Source organism: Podarcis bocagei (assembly GCF_964188305.1).
Source record: "Podarcis bocagei genome assembly, chromosome: 3".
NCBI lineage: Eukaryota > Metazoa > Chordata > Lepidosauria > Squamata > Lacertidae > Podarcis > Podarcis bocagei.
In genome coordinates this window covers 65,439,357-65,463,819 of record NC_138127.1, presented here as the reverse complement: position 1 = coordinate 65,463,819, position 24,463 = coordinate 65,439,357, and the positions used below count along the sequence as shown (strand labels likewise).

The 24,463-nt window shown below is 40.7% G+C and overlaps 1 protein-coding gene across 2 annotated transcripts in view; it reads right to left on the bottom strand.

The window, feature by feature from the left end:
• Positions 1–236: 236 nt before the first annotated feature.
• The window catches only part of WDR64 (WD repeat domain 64), a 68,696-nt gene continuing 44,469 nt past the window's right edge, over positions 237–24,463 (bottom strand). For both annotated transcript variants that reach the window (XM_081188061.1, XM_081188062.1), the window contains 17 exons: positions 23,931–24,079; positions 23,416–23,539; positions 23,034–23,206; positions 21,739–21,921; positions 20,607–20,734; positions 20,204–20,296; positions 18,887–18,980; positions 17,299–17,341; positions 16,072–16,220; positions 15,389–15,494; positions 14,261–14,322; positions 12,677–12,786; positions 11,056–11,244; positions 9,463–9,562; positions 8,413–8,493; positions 2,304–2,399; positions 237–896 (listed from right to left, as the gene is read on the bottom strand). In XM_081188061.1, the coding sequence (XP_081044187.1) occupies positions 831–896; positions 2,304–2,399; positions 8,413–8,493; positions 9,463–9,562; positions 11,056–11,244; positions 12,677–12,786; positions 14,261–14,322; positions 15,389–15,494; positions 16,072–16,220; positions 17,299–17,341; positions 18,887–18,980; positions 20,204–20,296; positions 20,607–20,734; positions 21,739–21,921; positions 23,034–23,206; positions 23,416–23,539; positions 23,931–24,079 (1,946 nt within the window). In that variant the 3' untranslated portion in view covers positions 237–830. The remainder of the gene's footprint in view (positions 897–2,303; positions 2,400–8,412; positions 8,494–9,462; positions 9,563–11,055; positions 11,245–12,676; positions 12,787–14,260; positions 14,323–15,388; positions 15,495–16,071; positions 16,221–17,298; positions 17,342–18,886; positions 18,981–20,203; positions 20,297–20,606; positions 20,735–21,738; positions 21,922–23,033; positions 23,207–23,415; positions 23,540–23,930; positions 24,080–24,463) is intronic.

The following is a 24,463-nucleotide window of genomic DNA, read 5'->3' as shown; positions in this document are numbered from 1 at the left end:
CTATTTATCTACTTGCACTTTGACATGCTTTTGAACTGCTAGGTTGGCAGGAGCTGGGACCGAACAGGAGCTCACCCTGTCACGGGGATTCGAACCGCCAACCTTCCGATCGGCAAGCCCTAGGCTCAGTGGTTTAGACCACAGCGCCACCTGCGCCCCAATCGGCAGGAAGTCTTCAACATGATCCAGAAGGGTATTCTTAGCCTTTTGCAGCAAAACCAACAGAGAGCCTCATAGCATCTTAAAGACTAGTAACTTTATTATGGCATATAAGTTTTCATGGACCAGAGTACAGTTCATCAGAGGCACAGTATCTTCAACTGGCAGGTATCAGTGTACAGAGGACAGGAAAAACTGCAAACATTGGAGTAAAAATGGCAAAGACATGCAAAAAGCACAGTCTGTAACAATTGAACTCAAGTCTAAATTAACACCAACAAACACAGAAATTATTCCCAACAGCAGTAACTAGTGAAAACACAATCATTTTAGCACTGCTCAGTAAATCAACACCTGAGGTGGAACAGGAAGCCACGGTTTCCATCTAAGCCCAAATAAACAGAATTAAATTTAGTTATTAGTTCTAGTTTAGATATAGTGTGCTGGAGTCTCACTTTAAAATTCCTCTGTTGGAGTACAACAATGATATTAACAACGGGAAAAGAAACTGCTAAAAATGATGTCTGTCGGCTTGTGCATGCCTAGTGTTTCAGATACAAAAATCCAGAGATCTTTCCTTTTGTGTTATCACGATTTTATTTTCACCGATGTTCATTGCAACACATCTTCCTGTTTCATGGTTTTCATACTTGGATTGGCATTAGAGGAGGTTAGAAAGGAGGGGCCTGAAAGGTTTTTGCAGCTTTTGCAGCTTTTGCAGTGACGGCACGCGATGGCTGTAAGAGAAAGAGCAGAACAAATGCTTACGTATGCCCATTTTAAGGCAAAGTAACCCAAATAGTATGTGAGCATTATACCAATCTTTGCACAAGATCCTGAATATCAAAGGCAGTACCAGAACACATGAATCTATTACAATCAGAAGACCCAATCTCTCTTCCCACCTTCCGTGAGTCTTGTGCTGCCCTCTTGTTAAATTGCTTTGCTTGCTTTTGGTCCAGATCTTGCAAAAGACATATGAGTTTTTAAAGGAAGGCGGCTAGGATTTAGCTTAAGGAGGTTGACTGACGGGAACTATAGGGCAAGTGGGAGCAGCTTGACTACAAGCACATAGTAGTCAAGAGGTTTGTGGTGTTCTAAACAGGTAGAAAGGTTCAGCAACGGTAAGTAGTTTCCCTACAGCTAATGCTGAAAAACTAGTACTACTTAAAGGTACAAGAGTCAGTCTTCCTTGCTTTATGGTTTCAGCTTGCCTTGCAGGAAAGAAGGGGTGGTCTCTTCTCTGCTCCACCCTACTGCTAATGGGGCCCTGTCAGACAACTTCTGATTTGGCAGATGAGAAGAGCAACATTAGAATATGTCTGCTTTCTTACACTCCCATCTGTTACACTCTTACACTACTGGCAATACACTCCCCTGTACTTCTTTGCCAGCATTTCAGGGGGAGGGTATTTACTTGGAGGGAGGGATAGGCTAATCTGTCCATTTCAGTTTCTTTCCATTTTGTAATTTTTTCATTCTTAAGTTCGGATCTCCACATTTCCACATCATTGTGACCCCCCCCAAAAAAAAATCGTCGTAAAAACCAACCAGCATTTTAGGGCAAATTTCACCCCAAATACATATATTTGTATGCAATTTCGCCTAACACATACATCTTTGCAAAGCAAATTTTCCCCACTATAACTATTTTCTGTATGTTATTTTCACAAATATATATGCACACTTTAGTATTTGCATTTTTGTACATTTCACTTGGCTAGAAAACTGCCTTTCAAAATTCAGAGAAGGGCAAATTTCAACATATTGTTTTGGAAAGGGCGAATTAGGGAGGTTTGCCTATAAATGCAAAGTGAATTGGATTTCTCCCCCATCCTGGCTTGTAGACTTTGAAGGTTCACTGTGATGAAAAAAGAATGCTATAACCATGTTATAACAGTTTACTGTTTTGCTTTTTGCACTTTATTATTTGTCCCAATCTTAATTTCATTTTTGCAAAACAAACTACCCACAGCCAATTGACCAAGAAGTAGCCAAACAGATGTGTCAGTTCAGAAGGTGAATTATTTGAATTTAAGCAGATTCGGTTGTATTGCCTGAAATTTAAAATCCAGAAACTCCCTCCACGCGCCTCCCATTCTTAGACATAACATGCATGCTACATGAAGAAACAGTACACTTACTGAATGGGAAATAATTCTGCTTCTCATGCCAATACTGTCAACAGAGTCTTGCTGATCCTTTGTATGAATAGGTTTAATCTTCGGAGGAGTTGCAACCTTTTACAAGTAATTTAGAAAAAAACCAAGAATTATGTGGACAGGTGCAACATTTGAGAAATCTGCACTAAGGAAAAATCCCTTAGTCAGCTTCTTGCTGTTATTTATATAAAACACTTTTGATGTACAAGTTTTTTACATTTATCATGTCCAGCCTCACAGCAATCCCCTTGCAGTAGGTCAATATTATAATTTCTTTTTCAGAAGGTAAACTGAGGCTGAGATCGAAGTTATTTGCCAGGGAAATGTAATTAATACATACATAGCTGAGGTAGGTGTGATTTATGCCAACAATGCTCTTCTGCATTCTAAATAGGACACACATGACAAGTCTCTATGCAAAAGCATAAATGGCCACAAATCTGACATCATGAATGGGATTGTCCATAAACCAGTGAGAAAATATCCCCAACTCCTGGGACATTCTGTAATTGACCTTATGGTGGCCATTGTGGAATACTTTTAATGGAAGAATACAATGCAAAAATTTATCAAGCAGTTTCAGCTTGCAGTGGGTGAAATGGAGATAAATAATTCACAAGTTAATTAGATGGTCAATACCAACATATCTGTGCTATCTATGACTGTTTGCTGTGAATGGTTCCCTGCCCACTACAGTTGTTAATACTATAACCTCAGTAATTATCACCAACTTGGTACCGTGAAAGGTTAAAGGTGTGCTTATAACATTTATTGAAGGTCTCATTGACTTTAATTTAGTCATCTCATAGCCATTCAACTTATAAATTTCTTCTTCATATGACTGACCACTGAGATTTATCTTCATGCTTCTGATAAAGTCCATGAAAGCTTATGCCATAATAAGTTAGTTATTTAGAGTGCTTCAAGGCTCTTTGGCTGTTTTTGAGAATGGGAAATAAATGCTGTGGGTGCTGAGGTGAGAGTTAAACTGACGGGTTCTTTATCTGTTTTTTTCAAAGTTACTTTCCGAGTAGTGCCAACAAGATAGGACTCATAAGAATGATAACATTGCTTGCCTATGTAGGCACGTTGGTGTTCGTTTATTTAAGGGGCCATAATGAACTTCTAGACTACAAAGCCTTTTATACCAATATACCTGTCCTCTCATGCCAATTCTTGCCATTTGTGGTGTACAGATAGCCTGAAGTGAAACCACTCCACCACCAACATTTTCCTGCTTACAAAAATAGCCTTTTGGCAACCCAGCAAGTAGTGACCTAAAAATATTACCAATATGGTGTTAGGTTATAATTTCAAAAAAAAAAGAAGCAAACTTGTTCTTCTGGCTTTTGCTTTTGGAACAGTGTCATTCTTTTGGTCACATCTACATGGTTTGAAGAATCCCAACTGATTACCTTCTTCAACTATTTCCCCCAAGACAATATAGCTTGTGCCCGTCTGGCCTCTTCTTGAAAAATCTCCAAGGAAGAAGATCCAACAGCCCCCTCAGGACAGCTGCTTCCGCTGAGGTACTGTTTCTTCTTCAAAGCCCATATCAATTTTACACTCTAAAGAATTCACCCATGAACTGTAAGTTCCATTGCCACCATATAAAATGCATGTTTATTCCAGAACATGGGTGCTGAAAGTGGTGCATGTTCTCTATATTTGCCTCCCTTCATTTTAAAACCATTCATTCTTGTGCTGTCATTAGTGGGCAACATGTACAGCTGTCTCCCCCCCCCTCGTCTCCCTGCCTTGTTTTGTTGTTAGTATTCGCTGTCAGCAAACACCACCCTCTTTATTTGAGATCCATCCTGCGCCTTTTTGCTCAGAAGTAATTAAGGATGGAGAGACCCATTGCGGTCCTGTCTGTTCCACTTCTACAAAGGGACAGAACTACACCTGTCTTGTTTGATTTTTAAAAGGGAAATCCTTTTAAGTCAGCATGAAATAAAAGCATCTACAAGGTAGTCTGAGAGCTCCAGTGGTGCCTTTGCCCATTTTAAATCCACCACCCCACACCTATAAAAAATTCCTGAAATAATCCAGCTACTAGCATATGGTTGTTTGGTTTGTTGGTTGTTTTGCCGCTGTGCACTTTGAGTAGAACAGAGCAAGTCCCCACTGAGAGTGACAGAACTTGAAGGCATTTTATTGCTCTCAGCCCCCACGACTGCGGATTCTAAAATGGACTAAAGTAGAGTAGTGAACCAATCCAGATAATCAGGATCTGGCTGGATCAAATCAAGTAAATCCTTCTCTATCCCTATAAGTAATTCTAATATGCATTGTTGTGCGCATTTTGTGAATGAGCTCCCCATGGCATTTCTTGACTGGCTGCTGTCGTTACTGAAATTATGTGATGCAACTACCTATATGTTTTAATTGTTGTCACTTGCTGATCTTAATTACTTTAATGCACACTGTGAACTGCTTTGAGATTGAGAAAGGAAAAGCACTAATTAAGTTTAAAACAAAAACAAAAAAACCCGGCATTTAAGTTTTTAAGAGTGCTTTGGATTGCAATCTCTTTTCTATAAGCAAGATACACCTATTGCCTTTAGCCTGCCCTGACAGAATCTGTCTTCTACATGAAGAGTAGCTTGTGGTAGCAAAAACACTTAGCTGTGCTGAATGAAGGAAAATTTCTATTACTTCTGTAGAGGTGGAAAGTGATTTTGGCTTGCATTTTGGCTCATTTTCAATTACTCATATATTACTCTCTCTAAATCTTTCTCTAGAAAGGTGGTTTGCTCTAGCCAGGTATCTCCCATTGTATATGTGTGAACTTAATTTTCCTTTCCTGTATGTTAAAAAAAGTCTAATATTTCCTTGTTGACTTTCATTTTGTACCCCAGTGAAAAGCGAGAGAGTCACATTCTGCAATTACTTTTGTTATTTGTTTTTAGCTCTATATAACGTATTTTCAGATGTGTCTTTTTCACAGTGCAATCCTACACTCAAGTTCAATTGCACTTTTTCACAGTTAAGCAGGTATAGATAGGACTGTGGCCTTAATGCACAAATCCCAATTGACTAAGAGTTGAAATGGAGAATGTGGGTTTTCTGTAGCTTGGTGGTGCACGTTCTGTAGAACGTGGTGCACATTTTGTTAGGGTGTTTTCCTATTAAACAAGACATATGTGATGCAATTGGAGCTTTCCAAGCAGTTGTCCCATGAGCGCAGCACCGTTTGTGGGTTAGTTATCAGCAACAGGAAAGTCTCAGACATGGGATAGTGTATGTATGGGAAAGAGTGGAAAGGATGTAAAGGGTGTCAGGATCAGGTCCATACCCGATTTTGTGCCAGTCTTTTATTCAGCAGACTGTCAAGCTATTTAAATAGTCAAATTTCCAATCCTTAACAAAATGTCATATTAAAATTCTCGACTTCTGAATCTGCTTTGCAGTATTTGAAGCCAACACTGTAATATTGGAGAGAAGCAGATCAGAAAGGTTGCTTAAAGTTGGTCAAACCTGTTAGCCAATTCAGCCAAGTCCATCCTTTTGTTAGGTAAACTACAGGCAGTCTATTGTCATGGGAACTCAATATTTAGAAAATTGGTTTTCCATGCAGGAAGATTTTGGGAATGTTTTGAATAGGAAACTTGATCAGAGAAGAGAGCAGTTCTTCTGCCTTCCCAGCTAAGGAAGAGGCAATTCAGGTGTTGGTGTGTGAATAGAGTTTTGGGCTTCATAGGGTGTTGGCTGTTTCTATGGAGATCTGCTGTAGGGGTAGTGAACTTTGCCTGTATGTTGGCTAAACTTTGGCTAAATGTGTGTCCCCATTTATGATCAACATGCGTATTTGTAAATAAACCCAAGTACAACAAAACACAATTAAACCTCCAAAAAACATCTTCTAAAAAGAACCAACCTTGGGTAAGTGCTGTGCCCCTGGAGCTTCTCACCACTCAAATATATAAGCGTTATTTTAAAGGCAAGAACAACATTTTATGGCTGCTTAGTCAACAAGGCACAGCTTTTGGAATAATGTACTTCCCCCAAATAGAACTACTGAAATGTGTTATATTTCTATTTTTACTCGTCTTTAACTCCCTGTGACTTTGTAACAGTGATATTCCTGATTTGTAACGGCAGAGTTGGAAAAAAATGGAAGCGAATGTTTTTCAGGTTTTAATGCTTCTCTGTCAGAAAGCATGTCACAAAATTCTTTTAAACTAATAACGGGTAATGGAAGACTGACAGTGTAACAGAAAAATGAATTTAAGGCTCAGCTTTAAGGCTCAAGTGTCTAGAGCATCTAGGAGCCAACTGGGACAAACCTCTGTCATGCTAGGCCCCAGCACACAATAGCAGTTTTCATCTTACCTAACATTTGTACCATGAAAGGTCAGAGATGCTGGGAGAAAGGCTTAAACATTTGGAAGGCACCATGTTGGCAAAGTCTAGCCAAAGCCATGTTCATGTTTGTTTGCTTTTTTCCTGGAAACTTCTCTCATTGCCTATTCACATCCAGTGTATATCACAGGCATAGGCAAACTCGGCCCTCCAGATGTTCTGGGACTACAATTCCTATCATCCCTGACCACTGGTCCTGTTAGCCAGGGATTGTGGGAGTTGTAGTCGCAAAGCATCTGGAGGGCTGAGTTTGCCTATGCCTGGTATGTCATATCACACATCAGTCCTAAACATCTCTTAGGACAATGCCAGTTGAGTGCCTTTTCCAAGATTCTATGAGAGCGGGAAGAGTCACAGTATCACTAAGATGGGAAGGCAAAAAACTTGAGTGAAGGAAAGGCAGATATTGAGCAGTGGCAGAACTGGAATAGAGGTGAATGAATTTGACAACATTGATCGTAACAATAGCACTTATACAGGACTTGTTAATGTTCAATGTACTTCACATAAAATAGCTCAGTGATTATTACAATAAAATTTAACAGGGTTGATTTCAGCATTCCACTCTCACTTACATAAGGAGGGAGAGGCAAATTTCTCTGATTTCCCCGTCCACTGAAAATCTGCTTTGCGAGATGAGAACCCTCTAGAACAGCATGGCAATGTGTGCAGGGAGCTGCAAGGAGAACCAGTGGAAATTGCCTGTCCTCTTCCTTCCATGAGCAGGAGCCTCTGCTGGACTGCAGCCCCTTCCATTAGCAGAAGGGCACCTCTAGACCTTACCTAATGCCTATATTGTGGTATGGGGGAGATGGTGGCTTCCCTAAGGCCATTTAGTTCAAGGAAGAGTTGGGAGCCTGAACCCAGGATTTCCTCATTCACATAATAACAACAAGCAGAGCTTCGTTGTGTTTGCAGAATCAAGTCTTCTGAGGATAGCGGGAGGAAACAAGAATGTGAGGGAAGGTGACAGCATGCATTAAGGTTCTCCTTAGATAAAGAAAGCTCAAGGCAGCCTTCCCCAACCTGATGTCCTCCAGCTGTTTTGGACTACAGCAGAACGCTTGCCAGAATGGCTATGCTGGTTGATGAAAGTTGTAGTCCAAAACATCTGGAGGGTGCTAGGATGGGGGGAAACTGAGCTGAGGAGCAATGTGCACAGCCAGGTCAAAATATATGGTATATAGTACAATCCTGTGTGTCAGAAGTAAGCTCCATCTCAATTGAGTTTAATGGGACTAGCATATACTGAGTTGAATGGAACTTACTTCCAGTTAAGTGCGTACAGGATTGCAGTCTAAGTCTGTGATCACATGCTTGTTTTCTTGGCAGCAATTCCCACTGAACTCAGCAGGACCTGCTTCTAGGTAAGTAGGCATAGGATTGTGATATAACTGTGGCTCAGTATCTCGTCTACAGGCAGCCCTGGCATTATGACAACATGCTGAATGCAGGTGTTTTATAGCCCATATGTGATGCTCAAGGCCTTAGTAAAAGTCAAATATTACTCGCTATAATAGGTGAGCCAAAATGTATCTTACAGGACAGTTGATACTTTATAGGAAGGAAACAAAACTCAGAGCGGAAAAGGAATAATTCAAGCTCAGTAAAAAGGAGATACTTAAATGAGAAGCAAATGGTAGCAATTCACAATCTGAGACATTGCTTAATTTTAATGTTTCTTCCATTACGAAACATTTATTTAAGCAAATTACTTTGAACTCACCCTGTATATAGGTATAGACCCAAATACAACACCAGTATCTTTGCTGCCAGATTTGAAACTTTCCAGGGGGTGTTTGTTAATCTAGAAGACACAAACAATACCATCAGTATTTTCATTTCCAGCAAAAAACTCAAAAACAAATACTTATAATGAAATAAATAAAAAGCCCACCACATCTAATTGTATAGCATTTAGTACATTCAGTGATTTAACATTATGGCCAATACTGATCTTCCTAGTTACCTGAACAGAAACATGTATCAACAAATGAAAAATAAAATAAAATCTGGTGCTACCGTCAAAATGGTCAAATCAGGGCTCAGAATGTGCTTTTCTGAAACCTTCTTCTGACCTTCATGCTAACAGGCAAGGGTCTGAAGAGGAGCCTGCATTGTCTGGTGACACTGGAAGAATTGGTGACAATGTACCCCCACCCCCATGCATTGATGCAGTCTTCACATGTTCAGGCAAATGCCTTAAAGCAGCTGGAACTGTGGCTTGTTAAGGGTACTGGAAAGTACAGCTCCAGGGGGGTCTGAACTATGGTTCCCATGATTATTTGTGGGGGGAGTCATGTGATTTCTATGAATGGCTTGCAACAAACTGGAAGAACCCATTGTATTTAGGATGGACACTCCCCCCAAAAATTCAGTTAATCATGATTTACACATGCAACTCTATCTAGCATGGTCCACTTCTATGAGTGGCTTCGTGAATGAACATTGTCTCTACAGATGGAGGACCCTTCCTCTGAAGATCACAGAGCATAAATGAGAAAACAAAGTACATAATAAAAGCAACAAGAAGAAACCAAAACCCCCCAAACACATTTAAAGGGACATAGAATGTTAATCAGCCACAGGTCTGGTTAAGGGGAAATGTTTTCACCTGGCAACTAAAGATATGGATGGCCATCTGTGATAGATGCTTTAGCTGAGATTCCTGCATTGTAGGGGGCTGGACTAGATGACCCTTGGGTCCCTTCCAATTCTACGATTCTATGTAATGGCAGTTTTAGGGAGTTCTGACATGACAATTGACTCTTAGTACCATAGGAGAAGCCAGGGCTTTGAAAAACTTGAAATCTTGACCAACTTCAAAAGGGCCAGGCTTTTTCAATGACAAGGAGCTTCTGGTCAGAGTCTTCCATCTAGAAAAAAAGAAAGGAAAAGATGTTGTACTTACAAAACAAAAGAAACTTAATGTCATAATCATGCAAGATAAAAATAAAGTATAACTTGCAATAAAAAAATAATTGCAATAAAATTTAGAAAATTTAAAGCAGTACAGTTTGCCCTTTTCAGGCTGCAACCGGAAGCACAGTAAGACTCACTGACCACAGAGGGACTTGTTTCTGTGTAAATATACATAGGAATGCTCTGCAGATGGATGGCCCCATAACTAAGAAATACATCTTTTCTACAAAGGTAAATTCAAAAGGATGTAAATGCTCCACATATATAATGTGAATGGTGGGGTCTTCGGAACTGAGAAGAGGGGAAGCAAGTCATGTTAGTTTGCAGAAGCTGACAGCTGATTGGCAGGTGCCTGTGATATCATGAATTACCTCACCCCTACCCTGCAGGGCAGTTGTTCCATTTAAAAAAGTTACCTTTTAAAAAAAGGGCATAAACCAACATTTAATGGCATAAACATACAAGCAGTGCTTTAAACAATAAAAAAAGTTTTCAGCTGCCTAATAGTTGTGGGTGGGTGTGCTTAGGAGGGATATCTGCATTTGAACTGGTAGTAAGTACATCTATCAAATGCAGTGCAAAAGCAGGTGGGACACGGGGATTTCACCCTGTGGACGAAGGAACTGCTGACTCCTGCCTTAGGAGTATGGGCCCTAAATGCGCATAGTGAAAGTGCTAAACCTAACACCATGTTGCTGAATTGTACTGTTGTCATTTATTTATTTATAGACTACCATTCATTGCAATGTGTATTACAAAGGACAGCTTTCACAGGTTCTAACCCAAAAGGGTGGTTATTTATACCTCTCTTAAACCTTAAATGTGCACTCACAACTCATTTGAAATATTAATTTTATTTTACGAGCAAGCTGTGGAAATCTTTACGAGGGCATAAAGGTAACTGGCAGCTATATATATATATATATTTAAAAAACAGCTGCTTAAAAAGACACAACTTCATTTATTAATGTGAATAATTATCTTTGAGTCGTATCAGAACAGGGTGGAGAGAATATGAAGAAAGTCAACCCCTTGCTGATTTGTGGAGAGGTTTCGGGGACACTGTCCTTCAGATCAGCTGTGGCATCTGCAAAGTTTCACAGGCATTGCTGGGGGGATATTGTGGTGACTGACAAAAGTTTTGTGACAGTGAGATGGTAGGTGGGTGGAAAGGATATTTGGGTCCATACTTGTGGCCACAACCCACATTGTTTAGCTTCAGTTCAGTGTATTCTGTAGTAATTCTATATAGCAGAGATGGGGAACCTGTTACTCTCCAGATGTTTTCATCATTCCTGACCAATGGCCAAGATGGTTGGGGCTGATGGGAGTTGGAGTCCAACAGCTGCTGGAGGGCCACAAGTTTCCCATCCTTGCCTTATACACAAGTTCCTATAGAAACTGCAGGTGTTTCTCCTCATGCGATCTAATATGTGGCCAATCTTACTTCTCTCTGTCAAGGACCAGAGGATATTCAAACTTCTGCTTTTTATCCATATATTTGCTGTTGTCTCTTATGCTGAAGGGGATTTCATTCACGTCACAGGGCAAAATGATATCTGCGGATTCCAAGAGTTCAAACAACCTGCGCTGACCAAAGTAACCAATGTAGTGTCCATCGGGTGCATGCCAGAGCCTGTGTGAGGAAGAAGGCCAATAAAGACATGTTTAAACAATATTGATTTCTAAACAGAAGACTACTAACCAAATACTAACCAAAAACGAAACAGATTTCCACTTGAGAAGAATTGGAATGCTCACAGCATAATATATTAAGAACCAGTGCTCAAAACCTTTGTCTGTAGTGGTTAGCCTATGGCAGCCCACAGAAAAATAGTTACTCAGCATGTCCACCAGGAGCAGAAGCTGCAGTCAGGCACAATAATATCTTTGGCAGTTGCTGGGATCACAGTGCTCCAACAGGGCCCATGGTAGATGTTTGCCCTGGGCCCACTATCAAAAAATTCCACTCAAACAACTCTCACTGGCTTTCAGCAGTGGCCATATTTTGGGGGGCAAATGACCATGATTTTTCTATACTGTACCCTGGAAGTCAACTCAACTTTTGAGCAAAAACATGGCTGCCATTGACATGGAATTCTACTCAATATTGATCCAGAGCAGAACTCCAACCTATAGTTACCTGAGTAAAAACTTAAGCACGTTGAAGGATTCCCAAAAAATAGACCAGAGGCAATTATATTTCACCCAGCAGAGCTTTACTCCTCCTGAAGGCAAATGAGCATAATGGTCACAAATCCAATACATTCAGGATTGGCACTGTCCATAAGAAATCCAGTTGCAGCAGACTTAACTTAAACTTACAATAACTTATAATAAGATTAAACCTTAACACTATATACAGAATACCACACCAGAAGGAAAGAGAGAGAAAGAGAAAGTGAAACCCAGGCTCCTTCTGGCCTGTTATTATAGTCAGCATGACCTTGACAGAAGAGGTAACAGAACCAGTTTAAGGCAGCTGTACTCAGCTTCTCTGAAGAAATAACCCAAATACCATGAACCTTCTGTTTGTTTCTTTTACACAGAGAAGCTTCCAGAACCCTCTTGAATTAATTAGAATGGGAAAGGTATCTACACATCAGATCAATACTTTCTGTACCAAGAAATCCAAAATGACAGCCATAGCCAAGAGAAACCTCCAAGAGCCCAGCAAAAGTTCTAGAGAGGCCCAGAAGGAGAAAGGCCAAATGGACGGCATTTGCTGAGTGACCCCTCAATGCTGGAACTGGCCCTCTCTGCAGTTTTCCATACAGTATCCCAGGCCATGCTGTGATATTATTTGCCAGCATGCAAAACTGTGACAGAGGTCACATTCACACCATTCATTTAAAGCACATTTATACCACTTTGGAAACCATGGCTCCTCTCAGACAATCCTGGGAACTGTAATTTACCCCTCAGAGCTACGATTCCCAGCACCCTTAACATATTACACTTCCTAGGATTCACTGGGGAAAGCTATGTGCTTTTAAATGCCCCATCAAGCGGACAAAGCAACTCGGGCATAGGCCAAATTCAAATGCTTGCCACTAATTGTAACTAACCTGACAGAACTATCACTAGCAGCAGTCACCACAAGGCATTTTTCTTCTTCATAGAACAAGCTGACTATTTTGGCGGAATGAGCTCTCCAGCAAATTTGTTGCTTTATATGCTGCAGAATAAGAGAGGTTAGCAATACGTGAGACAGCTTTGGTGGGCGTTGAGAAGCTCTAACATTCAAGCAGCTGATGTGAACAGGTGTAGGTAAGTCATCCCAACACAGCTAACCAACTCTTTATTTTACTTTTACATATTTAGAAACAGGTTCACAGCTGGAAGGATTCAAACTGTTGTACAAGATAAAATGAGAAAAAAATACAAAACACACCAACTTTAAAAACAGTAAAACCACCTAGATGATCAGGGAACCTTGCTACCAGTGCAGACTGCATACGGTTCTGAACATTTTGAATTGAAGGGTGGAAAATGAATGCTTTAAATAAATACTGGTTCAGCCCTCCAGCGTGGAAGTACATCATGTCTGGCAGGAAACAGGCCTGTCTGTGTCTCCATCAAAGATGGACATCAGGCCTCAGGCACAGCTACAGAAAAATGCTGCTCCATTTTCAGACCAGGAGTGTTGCTAGGTACCTCATTGGCTCCATGGGCCAGATCCTTATCAGGATCGGCCTTGCGGGCCAAATTGCTAGAAGGCAATGGTTTCTTTCCTCATTTTAGCAGCAGTTTCTAGGGATCCCCTCCTAATACAATGGTAAGAAAACCTTCCTGTTTCTGCCAGAGATTCTGATACACACCCTTTCTTGCTTCAGAATTGCTCTTTCATTGTTTTAGCAAGGGATTCCATGCAGGTTTGCATGGACAGTGCCACGGTTGTCGGCTGGGAAACAGATATACACAACAAACACAGGATATAACTGCACCCTTGTGCTCATCAGAAGACGTCACGAAAATATCCTTGTGGGGCCAACTTGGACCTACTGGCTGGAGGGCCCTCCTAGAGTACAGGACTCAAGGCACAGGCCTATGACACAAACTTGCATGGGATAATTTTTGTATAAAATGCCTCTAGGAATGGTGGGTGGCACCAGTCATAGCTGCCCTAAAGGCAAGCAAGTAATTTTTTTTTAAAAAAAAGTTTTTAAAAGGTGAGAGGGAAGGAAAGGGAAGGCCGGCCAAGAGAGATTCACGGTTCAAGCCCTCTGGGCTATCCCTAACAACACCCTTCATTCAGATAATTAGTGAGGTGTGGTAACAAATATCACCATATTATAGAATGGATTATTATATTATAGAATGGTGATTATAGAATGGATTTTTTGGAGGGTGAGGTGGGCTGACCATTTGGATTACTTGTCAAATCACAAACATGTGCCAGATTTTATAAATTTTCTAGAATACAGTAAGCCCTGGTCCAAGCATAAACCCCGGGTCAAACACAAAGCCTCATGTTTTTAGGATTATACTAGACCTTCACCGTACTTTACATTTTATTTATTTAACATGAAAGTTCTGATTTGCAGTGCAAGCAAGGAAAGAAAATGGGCAAAATGGCATTGGTAAGGGGATACCTATTTCCCATGTAATAAGTGAATTAAAAGCAAGCACTTGTTTTACAGCTGCCTCACCTTGTTGGTATCCTGTGGATCTTCTAAGAAGGAGCCAATATGCCACCGTATAACATGCCCCTCTGCAAGAGAAATGCCCCATCAAAAATAATATTTACACATATGGATCAGGAGCAATTCACAGATAATTTCATGGCTTATGACATCCGTAAATAATGACCAAGATGGGATCTGGATTAGTCTTTAAATTAATAATAGGATTATACAGGTTCAGATAGAGCCTTCTTGAGGCTGGCACCTTAGAATCAGATTGTTCAGACTCAGAAAGGTCAATGATAGTTTGTAACAGTTTGGTTCAATTTTATCTTATTTGCAGGTAAGGAGGACCACTGTCAAGAACCTCCTTTTGTTTATGAGAAGATTTGGTTAATACATTAAACATAATGTAAAATTAATGTTGTGGTCTATTTCCCTTGATATGGTAGAGTTTTAAGATTCTGGTTCTGATTTAAATTATGATTACTGAATCTGGATTATGTGCCCAGTTTACAGCCCTAATTTTCCAAGATGTGATTTGTTCTGTGTTGTTTGTTTAAAGAAATTGCTACATGATTTACCATTTATTTTGTATCAGGATAAGAATAACTGTTCATTTGACAATATACAGTAGCCGAGCACTTTTTATATATCTGAAAAACTAATAAAAATATTATAAGAATAACTGTTCATTTGACATTATACAGTAGCCGAGCACTTTTTATATATCTGAAAAACTAATAAAAATATTTTTTTAAAAAAGAAGAAAAAGATCTAGCACTTGGCTGCTTCCCTGTTGCTGAGCACTGATTCCTCAGGGATTCCTCAAAGTAAAGTATTATTTGCTTAGCATTTATATGCATGTTTAAACCAACGTAATTAAGACTACAGCCCTCTATTCCCTTCCTTTTCCTCCCTTTCTGAGGAGACATATGCAGGATTTCTTTTTAATTTTATTTCACACTTTCATGTGCTTAGTATTGAGTACTTACAGATATTCTTTAGTTATCTTCAAAAGTTTGACATGGTTTTAGTAATTTGACTGATGGCCAGGCTTTGGAAAGGGTTCAGTTCTTGTCTGCACCCATCTTTTTTTTAAAAAAAATGCTTACAAACTGTTATGACAGCCTTAACTGATAAATGGTTGCTTACCTTTATTAGCGGCAAAAAGTGTTTTAGAAGATACACCAGTGCACAGTGCTGTCAAAGGAATTGGAGGATGTTTTGTGAAAGGCAAAATTTCTCTCAGTAGATCTCCCTTCACAAACAAAAACACAATCGGACTTTCTTTTAACAAAGCAGCGTTTTCTGACATTAGGGGTTTGGAGTCACACCAGTCTACTAGCACCCTGGCTAACACAGCAATCCTGACTCCTGGCTAGGGATCAGCAGGGCAGTGAGATTGGACTAACACAACCTAAACCCTGCTGCTCATGCTCACGGGGGTGGGGGTGGGGTTGCTACCACAGCTGAGGGACCTGAGGCTTGATCCCTTTGAGGAATTTGTTGGGCAGATCCAAAGTTGTTGGTGCGGAACCCCTGCCCCCCAAATGCCCCATTTTGTGGCTTTCCCGAGCCTACTGCTGGAAGAACAGCTGGATCAGAATGAATTCTAAACAATGATTTTTTTGTTCTACATATTTTTTAATCCTTTCCTTTGTTGATGAAGCATAAATAGTAATATAATTTTATGTGTTTCCTACAAAAACAGAAAGAGGACAGGAGATGTAGAAGAATAATCTTTTTGGATTGTACATCCTTTGGCTGATAGCACAATACAAGGATGCTTGAACCCATTGTTTTCTACCACAATCCAGTTATGCAAAAGGACCTACCGTTATAGTCCAGAGATAAATAAAACCATCTTCATGGCCAGAGGCAAGTATAGGTCTTGGACGACGTGCTGTTTCTTGATTTGGAGGTTCTAATAAAGCAGATCCCAGTGTTTTGTTCTCCAAGGTGGGAGACCCTGTAAATTTTGCTTCTAAAAGAAAGCATAATTGATTATAGGGAGAAGGCCTTTTCAGTTTTGGCTCTCCATTTGAGGAATTCTCTTCCCAATGACATCTGCCTGGCACCTTCACTGTCAACTTTTGAATGTCAGGCCAAAACTAATCTCCCCCTGTCCATGCTTTGGATGGACTATGACATTCTTTTCCCTGTTAGGGGGCTGCCAAAGCTCTCTACTGGGGTGTGTATGTTGTTTTATGTATGGTTTGTGAATTGCACATGTTTTAAATAGCTTGGAGATCTTTTATGCAACAAGCAACTAACGAAAAGTTCAATAAATAGTAAGAACTTTCAATTCATCACAATAGTGCTTATTTTTTCCTTTGAACATGGACACATGCTTTATGGCAAAAAGTGTTTTATACTAATATTTCAATGTCTGCATCTTCATCAACAGCCTCCAGGGCAGTGGTTGCTAAGGGGGTATAGATTTGCATGGAATTCTACATCTTGGTTAAGTCATTAAGTATCCTGCTGAGGTATAACTTGGTTCAGTCTCTGATTTCCTTGCACAATCATAAGCTTAACTTGAACTGAAAGTGACACAAGTAGATAATGACAAAAGAGCTGCCAGATAAGTAAGGCTCAAACTATTTGTTTCATCTTTGTGTAAATAATCATGATCATTATTTGGGTGTCTAGTAGTGAGTGCAGTTCACAATTCAATGCAAGTTCATGGTCTCCAGAAAGGGATCAGTCCTGGTAAGCAATTGCTCAAAGATAACATGCATGGGTTTCCTAGTCTTTGTATATAAGATTTAATCCTTCATTTTACTAGTCTTAAATAATAATATTCTGGCAACTTCAGTTATCCATTAACATAAGCAAACTCAAACATTTAACTGAATAAGGACTTCTTCAAAACCTTTGTGTCATTCACTGAATGAGCATGTTTTCAAAACCTTTTCTGTGGTATTTACAAATGTTTAACTATTCTTTTACTCAACCACTTGCTTAATTTCTGATAGCTTTTTTAAAAAAAAAAGTTTTCTCAAACATAGTCTTATATTAGAAGATTTTCTGCAACTTAACTCTGACATTCCAGTTCATACCTGAAGTTTCTGTTTTGGTATCAGTTTCACTTTTAACAGCTTCCTGAAATTAAACAATAGCATGCATATTGAAACAGAGGTTTGGAACTGAAAATAGCTTGCATAAAGACTAAACTCTAGTTGTTGACTACTGGGAAGAAGAAAATACTTCCATTCCCAGAAATGCTGACAGATTCAGAGTCCACAAATAATAGCCTATAAACCTATTCCTGTGACAGTAATAAATTTTAATTCTGATTTTTAATTGTAACCTGTGGGTGAAAGCCAGGTAATACGTTTAACAGCAATCACCACCACCATTTAATGTATTGCAATTCCACAGTTTCACAGTGCAGTCTCCCTGTAGAATCATATTTATCCTCAACTTGCTCACTGTGCATGTGCACAAATCCCTGTTCTTACTGGCCACCGTGGCACTTAATGCTAAACCATGGTTCTGCATGAGCTAGGAGGAGCCCAAGCAAAGTCTCAGGCTTGCACAGTCCGCTGGTTTTTGCCAGCGTCTAATTTCACTTCCCCCTAATCTCAGCTTCTTTATCTATGAACCAGAGAACATGATTTAATGTGGCATTTTGCATTTTTGACATTTTTACCTAACATTAATCTCCAGCTTTTGCTAGTACAGAGGCTATCATATTTCTCACATGTTCTGATACTGAGCAGACAGTACAGTACAGCATTCTTTGACGCACACATCACAATAATTGTAGTGATTATTGAAAACATGCTTGCATATTTGACTTTTTGCATGGAAGAGGGAACTGGCCTAGCTTGCTCATCCCGTCTCCAGCAACGATCATTAATTGCTACAAATAATCTATTCTTAAAATGTGACTTGAAGAAAGGGAAATTCTGCTCATGCACTGGCCCTTTGAGCATTCCTCGTTATATCTGGAAATGCTGCTGATGTGCATCTGAAATAACATGAGAGTACTGGGGGCTGCTGCCCTTGCTCAGTCTGCTCATCAGCCCAAATTACACACCAAACTCCTTCCTCCAATGCTCCCTTCCTTTACACTTGACCAAATGCCCCTCCCTTTACATCTTAGCCATGCCCCCATCTATCCCCACCACCACTTGCTGACACAAGCCCCTTCCTCTTCCATTTGCTCCAAGCCCCACCAGGTTTTAAAGGAGGAGGGGAGGAGCTTCAGAGACCAAATCTGCTAAACTGTCTCCCTCCACTGTTGAACCTCACTGCAGTTGTGTTTAATGGAGGAGGAAGGCACTTCACAGAGCTGTTTGCCAAGCTGCTCTTTGAAGCACCTCTGCCCTCCCCATTAAACAATGCACCTCAGCCACCTGCTACCCTGTTGTCACACTGGAGTTGCTGTAGCCACCTTTTGGAGACCACGCAAACTGCAGCATGACAGCAGCCCTACATTTTATGTCTATAGGCAGCTCTGTATGGTTACTCTGTATGAGAGAATAACATGTGCTAACACTCCTTTCTCTCCCATGTTGCCTTTATGAAGATAAACACTTCACGCTTTGCTGTCTTGTCTTAGTTTTTAGCAAATCTAACTGTTAACATGCACAACATTCTTACAAGTGTTTTTGGCTGCTGTACAAACGTCAAAAGACATACCTTCTTTATGCTTGCAAAGCTGCTTTCCACCTCCTGTGTAGTGTTGACATCACTCGGTTGGTCTAAACTGTCGGTGGAAGTCTCGCTAAGTCTCCTTTGTGAAAGAAGAAGAAGAAGAAGAAGAAGAAGAGTTTGGATTTGATATCCCGCCTTTCACTCCCCTTCAGGAGTCTCAAAGCGGCTAACAATCTCCTTTCCCCTCCTCCCCCACAACAAACACCCCGTAAGGTGAGTGAGGCTGAGAGACTTCAGAGAAGTCTGACTGGCCCAAGGTCACCCAGCAGCTGCATGTGGAGGAGCGGAGACACGAACCCGGTTTCCCAGATTACGAGACTACCACTCTTAACCACTACACCACACTGGCACACTGAAAGAGAGCCTCTAGGTGCCAAAGAATGTTAATAGGCATTTGAGAATGCAAAACAGAAATGCCAGAAGCAAATTCAAATATCTTTAATACGGTCAATGACCAACAAGAAATGCCAGAAGCTTATACCTAAAGAATACATTGTATTGGCAATGAGGGTCAAAAACAAGACTGGCAGATTTCCCCAATGACTTTAAATGGCAAGTGTTTTGGAGATGGGACAGAATGGAAGCAATTGCCTTTGCCATGTGGAATTTGAGCAACACCAATTCCAACCTGAAATGTAACCTGATGGGTTGTGAATGAACAAGGCCAAACATGCAAGGAGCTGATTGCCCTTCCCCACATTCCTACCTTAGCAGGGGCATATACAAAACTAAGTTAGACTTTGTTCATCTAGCCCAGTACTGAATACTCAGTGCCTGCCACATCTACTTAAGAGAGCTGCTGTCTGTTGTAGAAGACAGCACTGGCTGGACCAATAACATAAAGACCTAAACTGTTTAGGGCCAGGTTATTTGAAGGACTGTCTTTATTGGGGAACCAGCTCGTTGGTCTGCCATTAAAATTAGATTGGTGGGCACTGGGGACAGAGCTTTTTCATGGGGAACCCCTGTGTGGAACTCCCTCCCGAGCAAATAAATAAATAAAATCTTTGCCCCAATTAACAGTAATAAAGAAACACGGGGGGGGGGGGGAGAGAAGCCCACTTGCATTAGTGGAAGTCTGCTTGTGCAACACTGGCTGCCACCACTAGGTTGGAGAAACGCTCATCAGTTTCACCCAAGTCCAAGAGCTAGCTAGCTCACTGTTTCTTTAACCCAGTATAGATCTAATGCAGCATCTGCCAACCTTGAGCCCTCCAAGCAACCCCAAACACCTGGAGGGCTCCAAGTTAGCAAAAGCTGGCCTAATATGACTTGTACATGCCTGATATATAGTCCACCTACCTCTCTGAGACAGCACCTCGGTAGAGGAACAGTAACCCGTTGATTCCTAATAATTCTTCTCCATCTTCTTGGACAGTGTTTCCAGCTTTAAATCTGTAAATAAAGTATTTTTTGCCTTCTAGGTGTGTACTGAAGGATGCATTGGTTGGGAACTAATTTCAACCCTTTCCAGATGTTGAACTGAGCAAGGCCAAGGCACATAGCTTCTGCCCAGTGACTCATATGACCCAAGCCAAGATGGAGGCAAGGAGCTGGTCTCCTCTGGCAGTGGTCTCCTCGCTTTATGTATCTCACTTGCTTGCTCCCAATTGTCTGTCTCTCTGCTTACTCAGAGTCGTGATCAGCCAAGGTGCATGAAGGACAGCACTGTGGCAAGAGCCCTCTCACAGCTTTCATTACTCACATGTGCCTGGCAGTGGCAGATTCAAAATCCCACATGATGATTGCGCCATTTGCACTTGCGGTAGCTAACAAATTATAACCTTCCACTCTTAGCAGGTCAAAGCATTTCACTTCCGTTTTCAGAGGTAACTGAAAGACGACAAAAGAGGACGATTGTTAAAATTGTATTTAAAAGCCGGTATGTACAGTCTCATCATTTTAAAGGTTAGAAAATACCTGCCTTTGCTTCTTAAAATTCTTGTTCCAAACTGTGAAAACACAGGACTATGCAATCACTGTGCATTTAAGCATGGCTAGCAGCAAACAAAAGTGTCATGGCATTTTCCCATCACCCAGTCCAAAGAAAATGACTATACGGCTCAAGAGGCTGCCTACATGAAAAGTAGGCTCCTGGAGGCAGAGAAAATTGGAGGGAAAGAGTACGGGATCTTTTTGGCCCAGTAGGCCAGATCTTTATCTGTCCCCACCCCTGCAGGCAAACATTGACAGGTGGCTTTTCCATACACCCAACAAAAGTCCCTTGCACTGCTCTCTATAATCCTATTGAGTTTTCTCTCCAAAGAGACCTCTCAACAGTAAAAACGAAGTTTACTTCATGTGGTTACTTCTCAGTGGTGAGTATAATGTGTACCCAGGCTCCAACACACTTCCTTCTTAGCAGGTCTTGAAAAGTCTGCAAATGCACCCACCTCTAGGGATGGAAGAGAAATTCAGTTCAGTTTGAATTTTAATGTGAACCCATCTAATTCTCACTTACTGGAACAACAAGCAAAGTGCTCTATATTGTTATAGAGCAAATAAGCAAACAGCCACCCATCAAATTTTCCATTTCTTCAAATTTTGCAGTGAAGCTACAAGGCAAGTCATATATACAAAAATGCACATTCAAGGATAATCTATGCATTGAAATGCATGCATTAGTGAAAATAACATATACAAATGCATTTTATTAGGGAAAACTGCACACAAAAATGTGTATATTAGGATAAATTTGAATTAAAATGCTCAATTTTCATGAGGATTTTTATTATTATTGTCAACTGCTATGGATATGTGGTGGACTGAAATGAAGTTTGGAAAAAATGAGAAAGTGAGAGAAACTGAAATGGACAGATTTGCCAATCAATACTCACCTCATTCTTTGATTTTTTCACAGGCACCTTATCAAGCAGCAGCTGAACATCTGGAAAAAATCCATTACTTTTCTTGGCATTGGGACTCAGTTTTAGGGACATGAGTGGATTGCCTTGTAGAGCAAGTGATACTGCTTCAGGAAGCTCCCAAGTAATGCATAGATAAACTTCACCTTCATTACCCTAGGAGAACAAGGAGTCGGAAGAATAGTAGCACAGAAAAATTTGAAAATCAACTTGGCATGATTTATTTCTTCAAATATAAATATTTTGGGGTGGTGGGTTTTCTAACTGAGGCTAATCTAATTATTCATTTTGGGGAGGCACTTCAGATATACTGGGAGAAGGATTTTTATTAAAGATTTTTTTGGGATACAAAAGTACGTTCATTGTCTCTATTTCCAGGTTGTAAAACATTTTCTACTGATCAGTTACATTCCATGTGAGATATTAATGTTGTATCCAGTATAAGGTTGGGGGAGAAGAGAGGGGGGAGAAGGGGGATGGTGAATTTACATTATTTTACTTAGTGTAAAAGGTCCGTATAGTTAAAGCTATGGTTTCCCCAGTAGTGATGTTTGGAAGTGAGAGCTGGACCATAAAGAAGGCTGATCACCGAAGAATTGATGCTTTTGAATTATGGTGCTGGAGGACTCTTGAGAGTCCAATGGACTGCAAGAAGATGAAACCTCTCCATTCTTAAGGAAATCAGCCCTGAGTACTCACTGGAAGGACAGATCATGAAGCTGAGGCTCCAATACTTTGGCCACCTCATGAGAAGAGAAGACTCCCTGGAAAAGACCCTGATGTTGGGAAAGATGGAGGGCACAAGGAGAAGGGGACGACAGAGGACGAGATGGTTGGACAGTGTTCTCGAAGCTACCAGCATGAGTTTGACCAAACTGCGGGAGGCAGTGGAAGACAGGAGTGCCTGGCGTGCTCTGGTCCATGGGGTCACGAAGAGTCGGACACGACTAAACGACTAAACAGCAACAACAACACTTAGTGTATGTGTGAGGTTTTTGCATCTGTGTCACTTTAGTAGGTTCTCTTTCATTTATTTTTTTTCCTTGGGAGTGAGAGAGGTTGGAAGGACAGGGCATGGTTGGTTGTCTTTAGTTGAGATATACTGGATATATTGAAACCATGGGAGGAATTCAACCCCTTCCTATTAGTGCAAGCATGGTTTTTAACATTGTGTTCTAACTTGCTCTGGGACCTAAGGTTGAAGGATGTAGAATTCATTGATAAACCAACCAACCAACCAACCAAATAAAAACAAGCTATAACAAAACCTGAACAATTTTGATAGTCCCACTGTACTCCAAGACCAGGATGACATGTCTACTTCCACTAGCCTTCAGGTAAACCATTTGCATCAGCCAGTGTTCATTAACTGTGCTTTCCCTGATTAAAGGCAAAACTTTAAGTTGCTGTCCACTTCCAAAATCCCAAGTCTTCACAGTTCCTAAAAGTGCAACAAAGCAGAAGGAATGTCACTCATCATGGAAGCACCTGAGGTTTCTCCTTGTCATATAGGAAGCAGCCTTCAACTGGCCTTCATTATGAAGTCCTAGAATACTGAAAATAGGTTCCAGTATTCTTACAGCCCTCATCACAAAGCAATTATATAAAGATGTGGTGATATTACAATCTGCAATTATAACACAGTTTTACCATCGGATGCTCCAGTGGCAAGGTGGAATCCATTTTTATCAATTGCTGCACATGTCAACTCAACATTAGGTCCATGGGCATCCTCAATCTGGTATATTTGTTGGCCTGTTTCCAGTTCCCAGACCTAAAGATAAAGTGAATTATATGGAATTCAACCTACACAGATATATATTTACATAGTTGTCACTTTCTTCAAATATCTATAGTAAACATTAAGCAAAGGGAAAAGAGAAAGTGTAAAGAAAAAAGCTAAGAATTCCTATTCTAAACATTTTCTCCTGGGTTTAATGCAGGGATCAGGAACTTGTGGCCTTCTCGATTCAGTTCCCATCAGCCTCAGTCAGGATGGCCATGGTCAAGGATGATGGAATCTAAAGTCCAGCAACACCTGGTCCCCCATACCTGGCTTGCCAATATGTAGGAAGATAAAGCCCCCCAGATAGCCTACTTGCTCTTAAATCCTTTGTGCAAATATTTTGCTTTGCACTTGAAAAGCTTGCAGGATTCATACTCACCTTTACGATTGATTCGGAACAGATAGTTAAAATTTGGCGAAATACTTTGTTGTAAATCAACACATTGATGCTCCTCTCATGCGTCTGGGGAACCTGTTTCGTGTCTTGTATAACTCGCGTGAGAGGATAAATATCAATCACAGCTGATCCTGCGAATCATATAATAAGGGTTATTGCATCCAGTTGCATGCTATTGTCAGCCACTCTGGCAAACATGTCCGACGGGGTGGGTAAACCTTTTCAGCCCAAGGGCTCCGCTGAGGGTCAGCCAGCCCTCCAAGGGCAGCATGCCAGTGAAGATGTGGCCAGGACCCACTTTGTTACTCCTGTACACCCTAACCACACATAAAGATTGTGTTGGCTTTGCTGGTGTGTCCACACAGCACCAACTGCCCTGCCACCTCAGACCTCGCTGATAAGCTGCAGATGCCTGACTGTGAGACCCATCATGAATGTTGCTTGACTCTGCAAGGACCACCATGAACTCTTGATCATGCAGTGTGTGTATGAGAGGAAGAGAGTGGTTGAGTGGC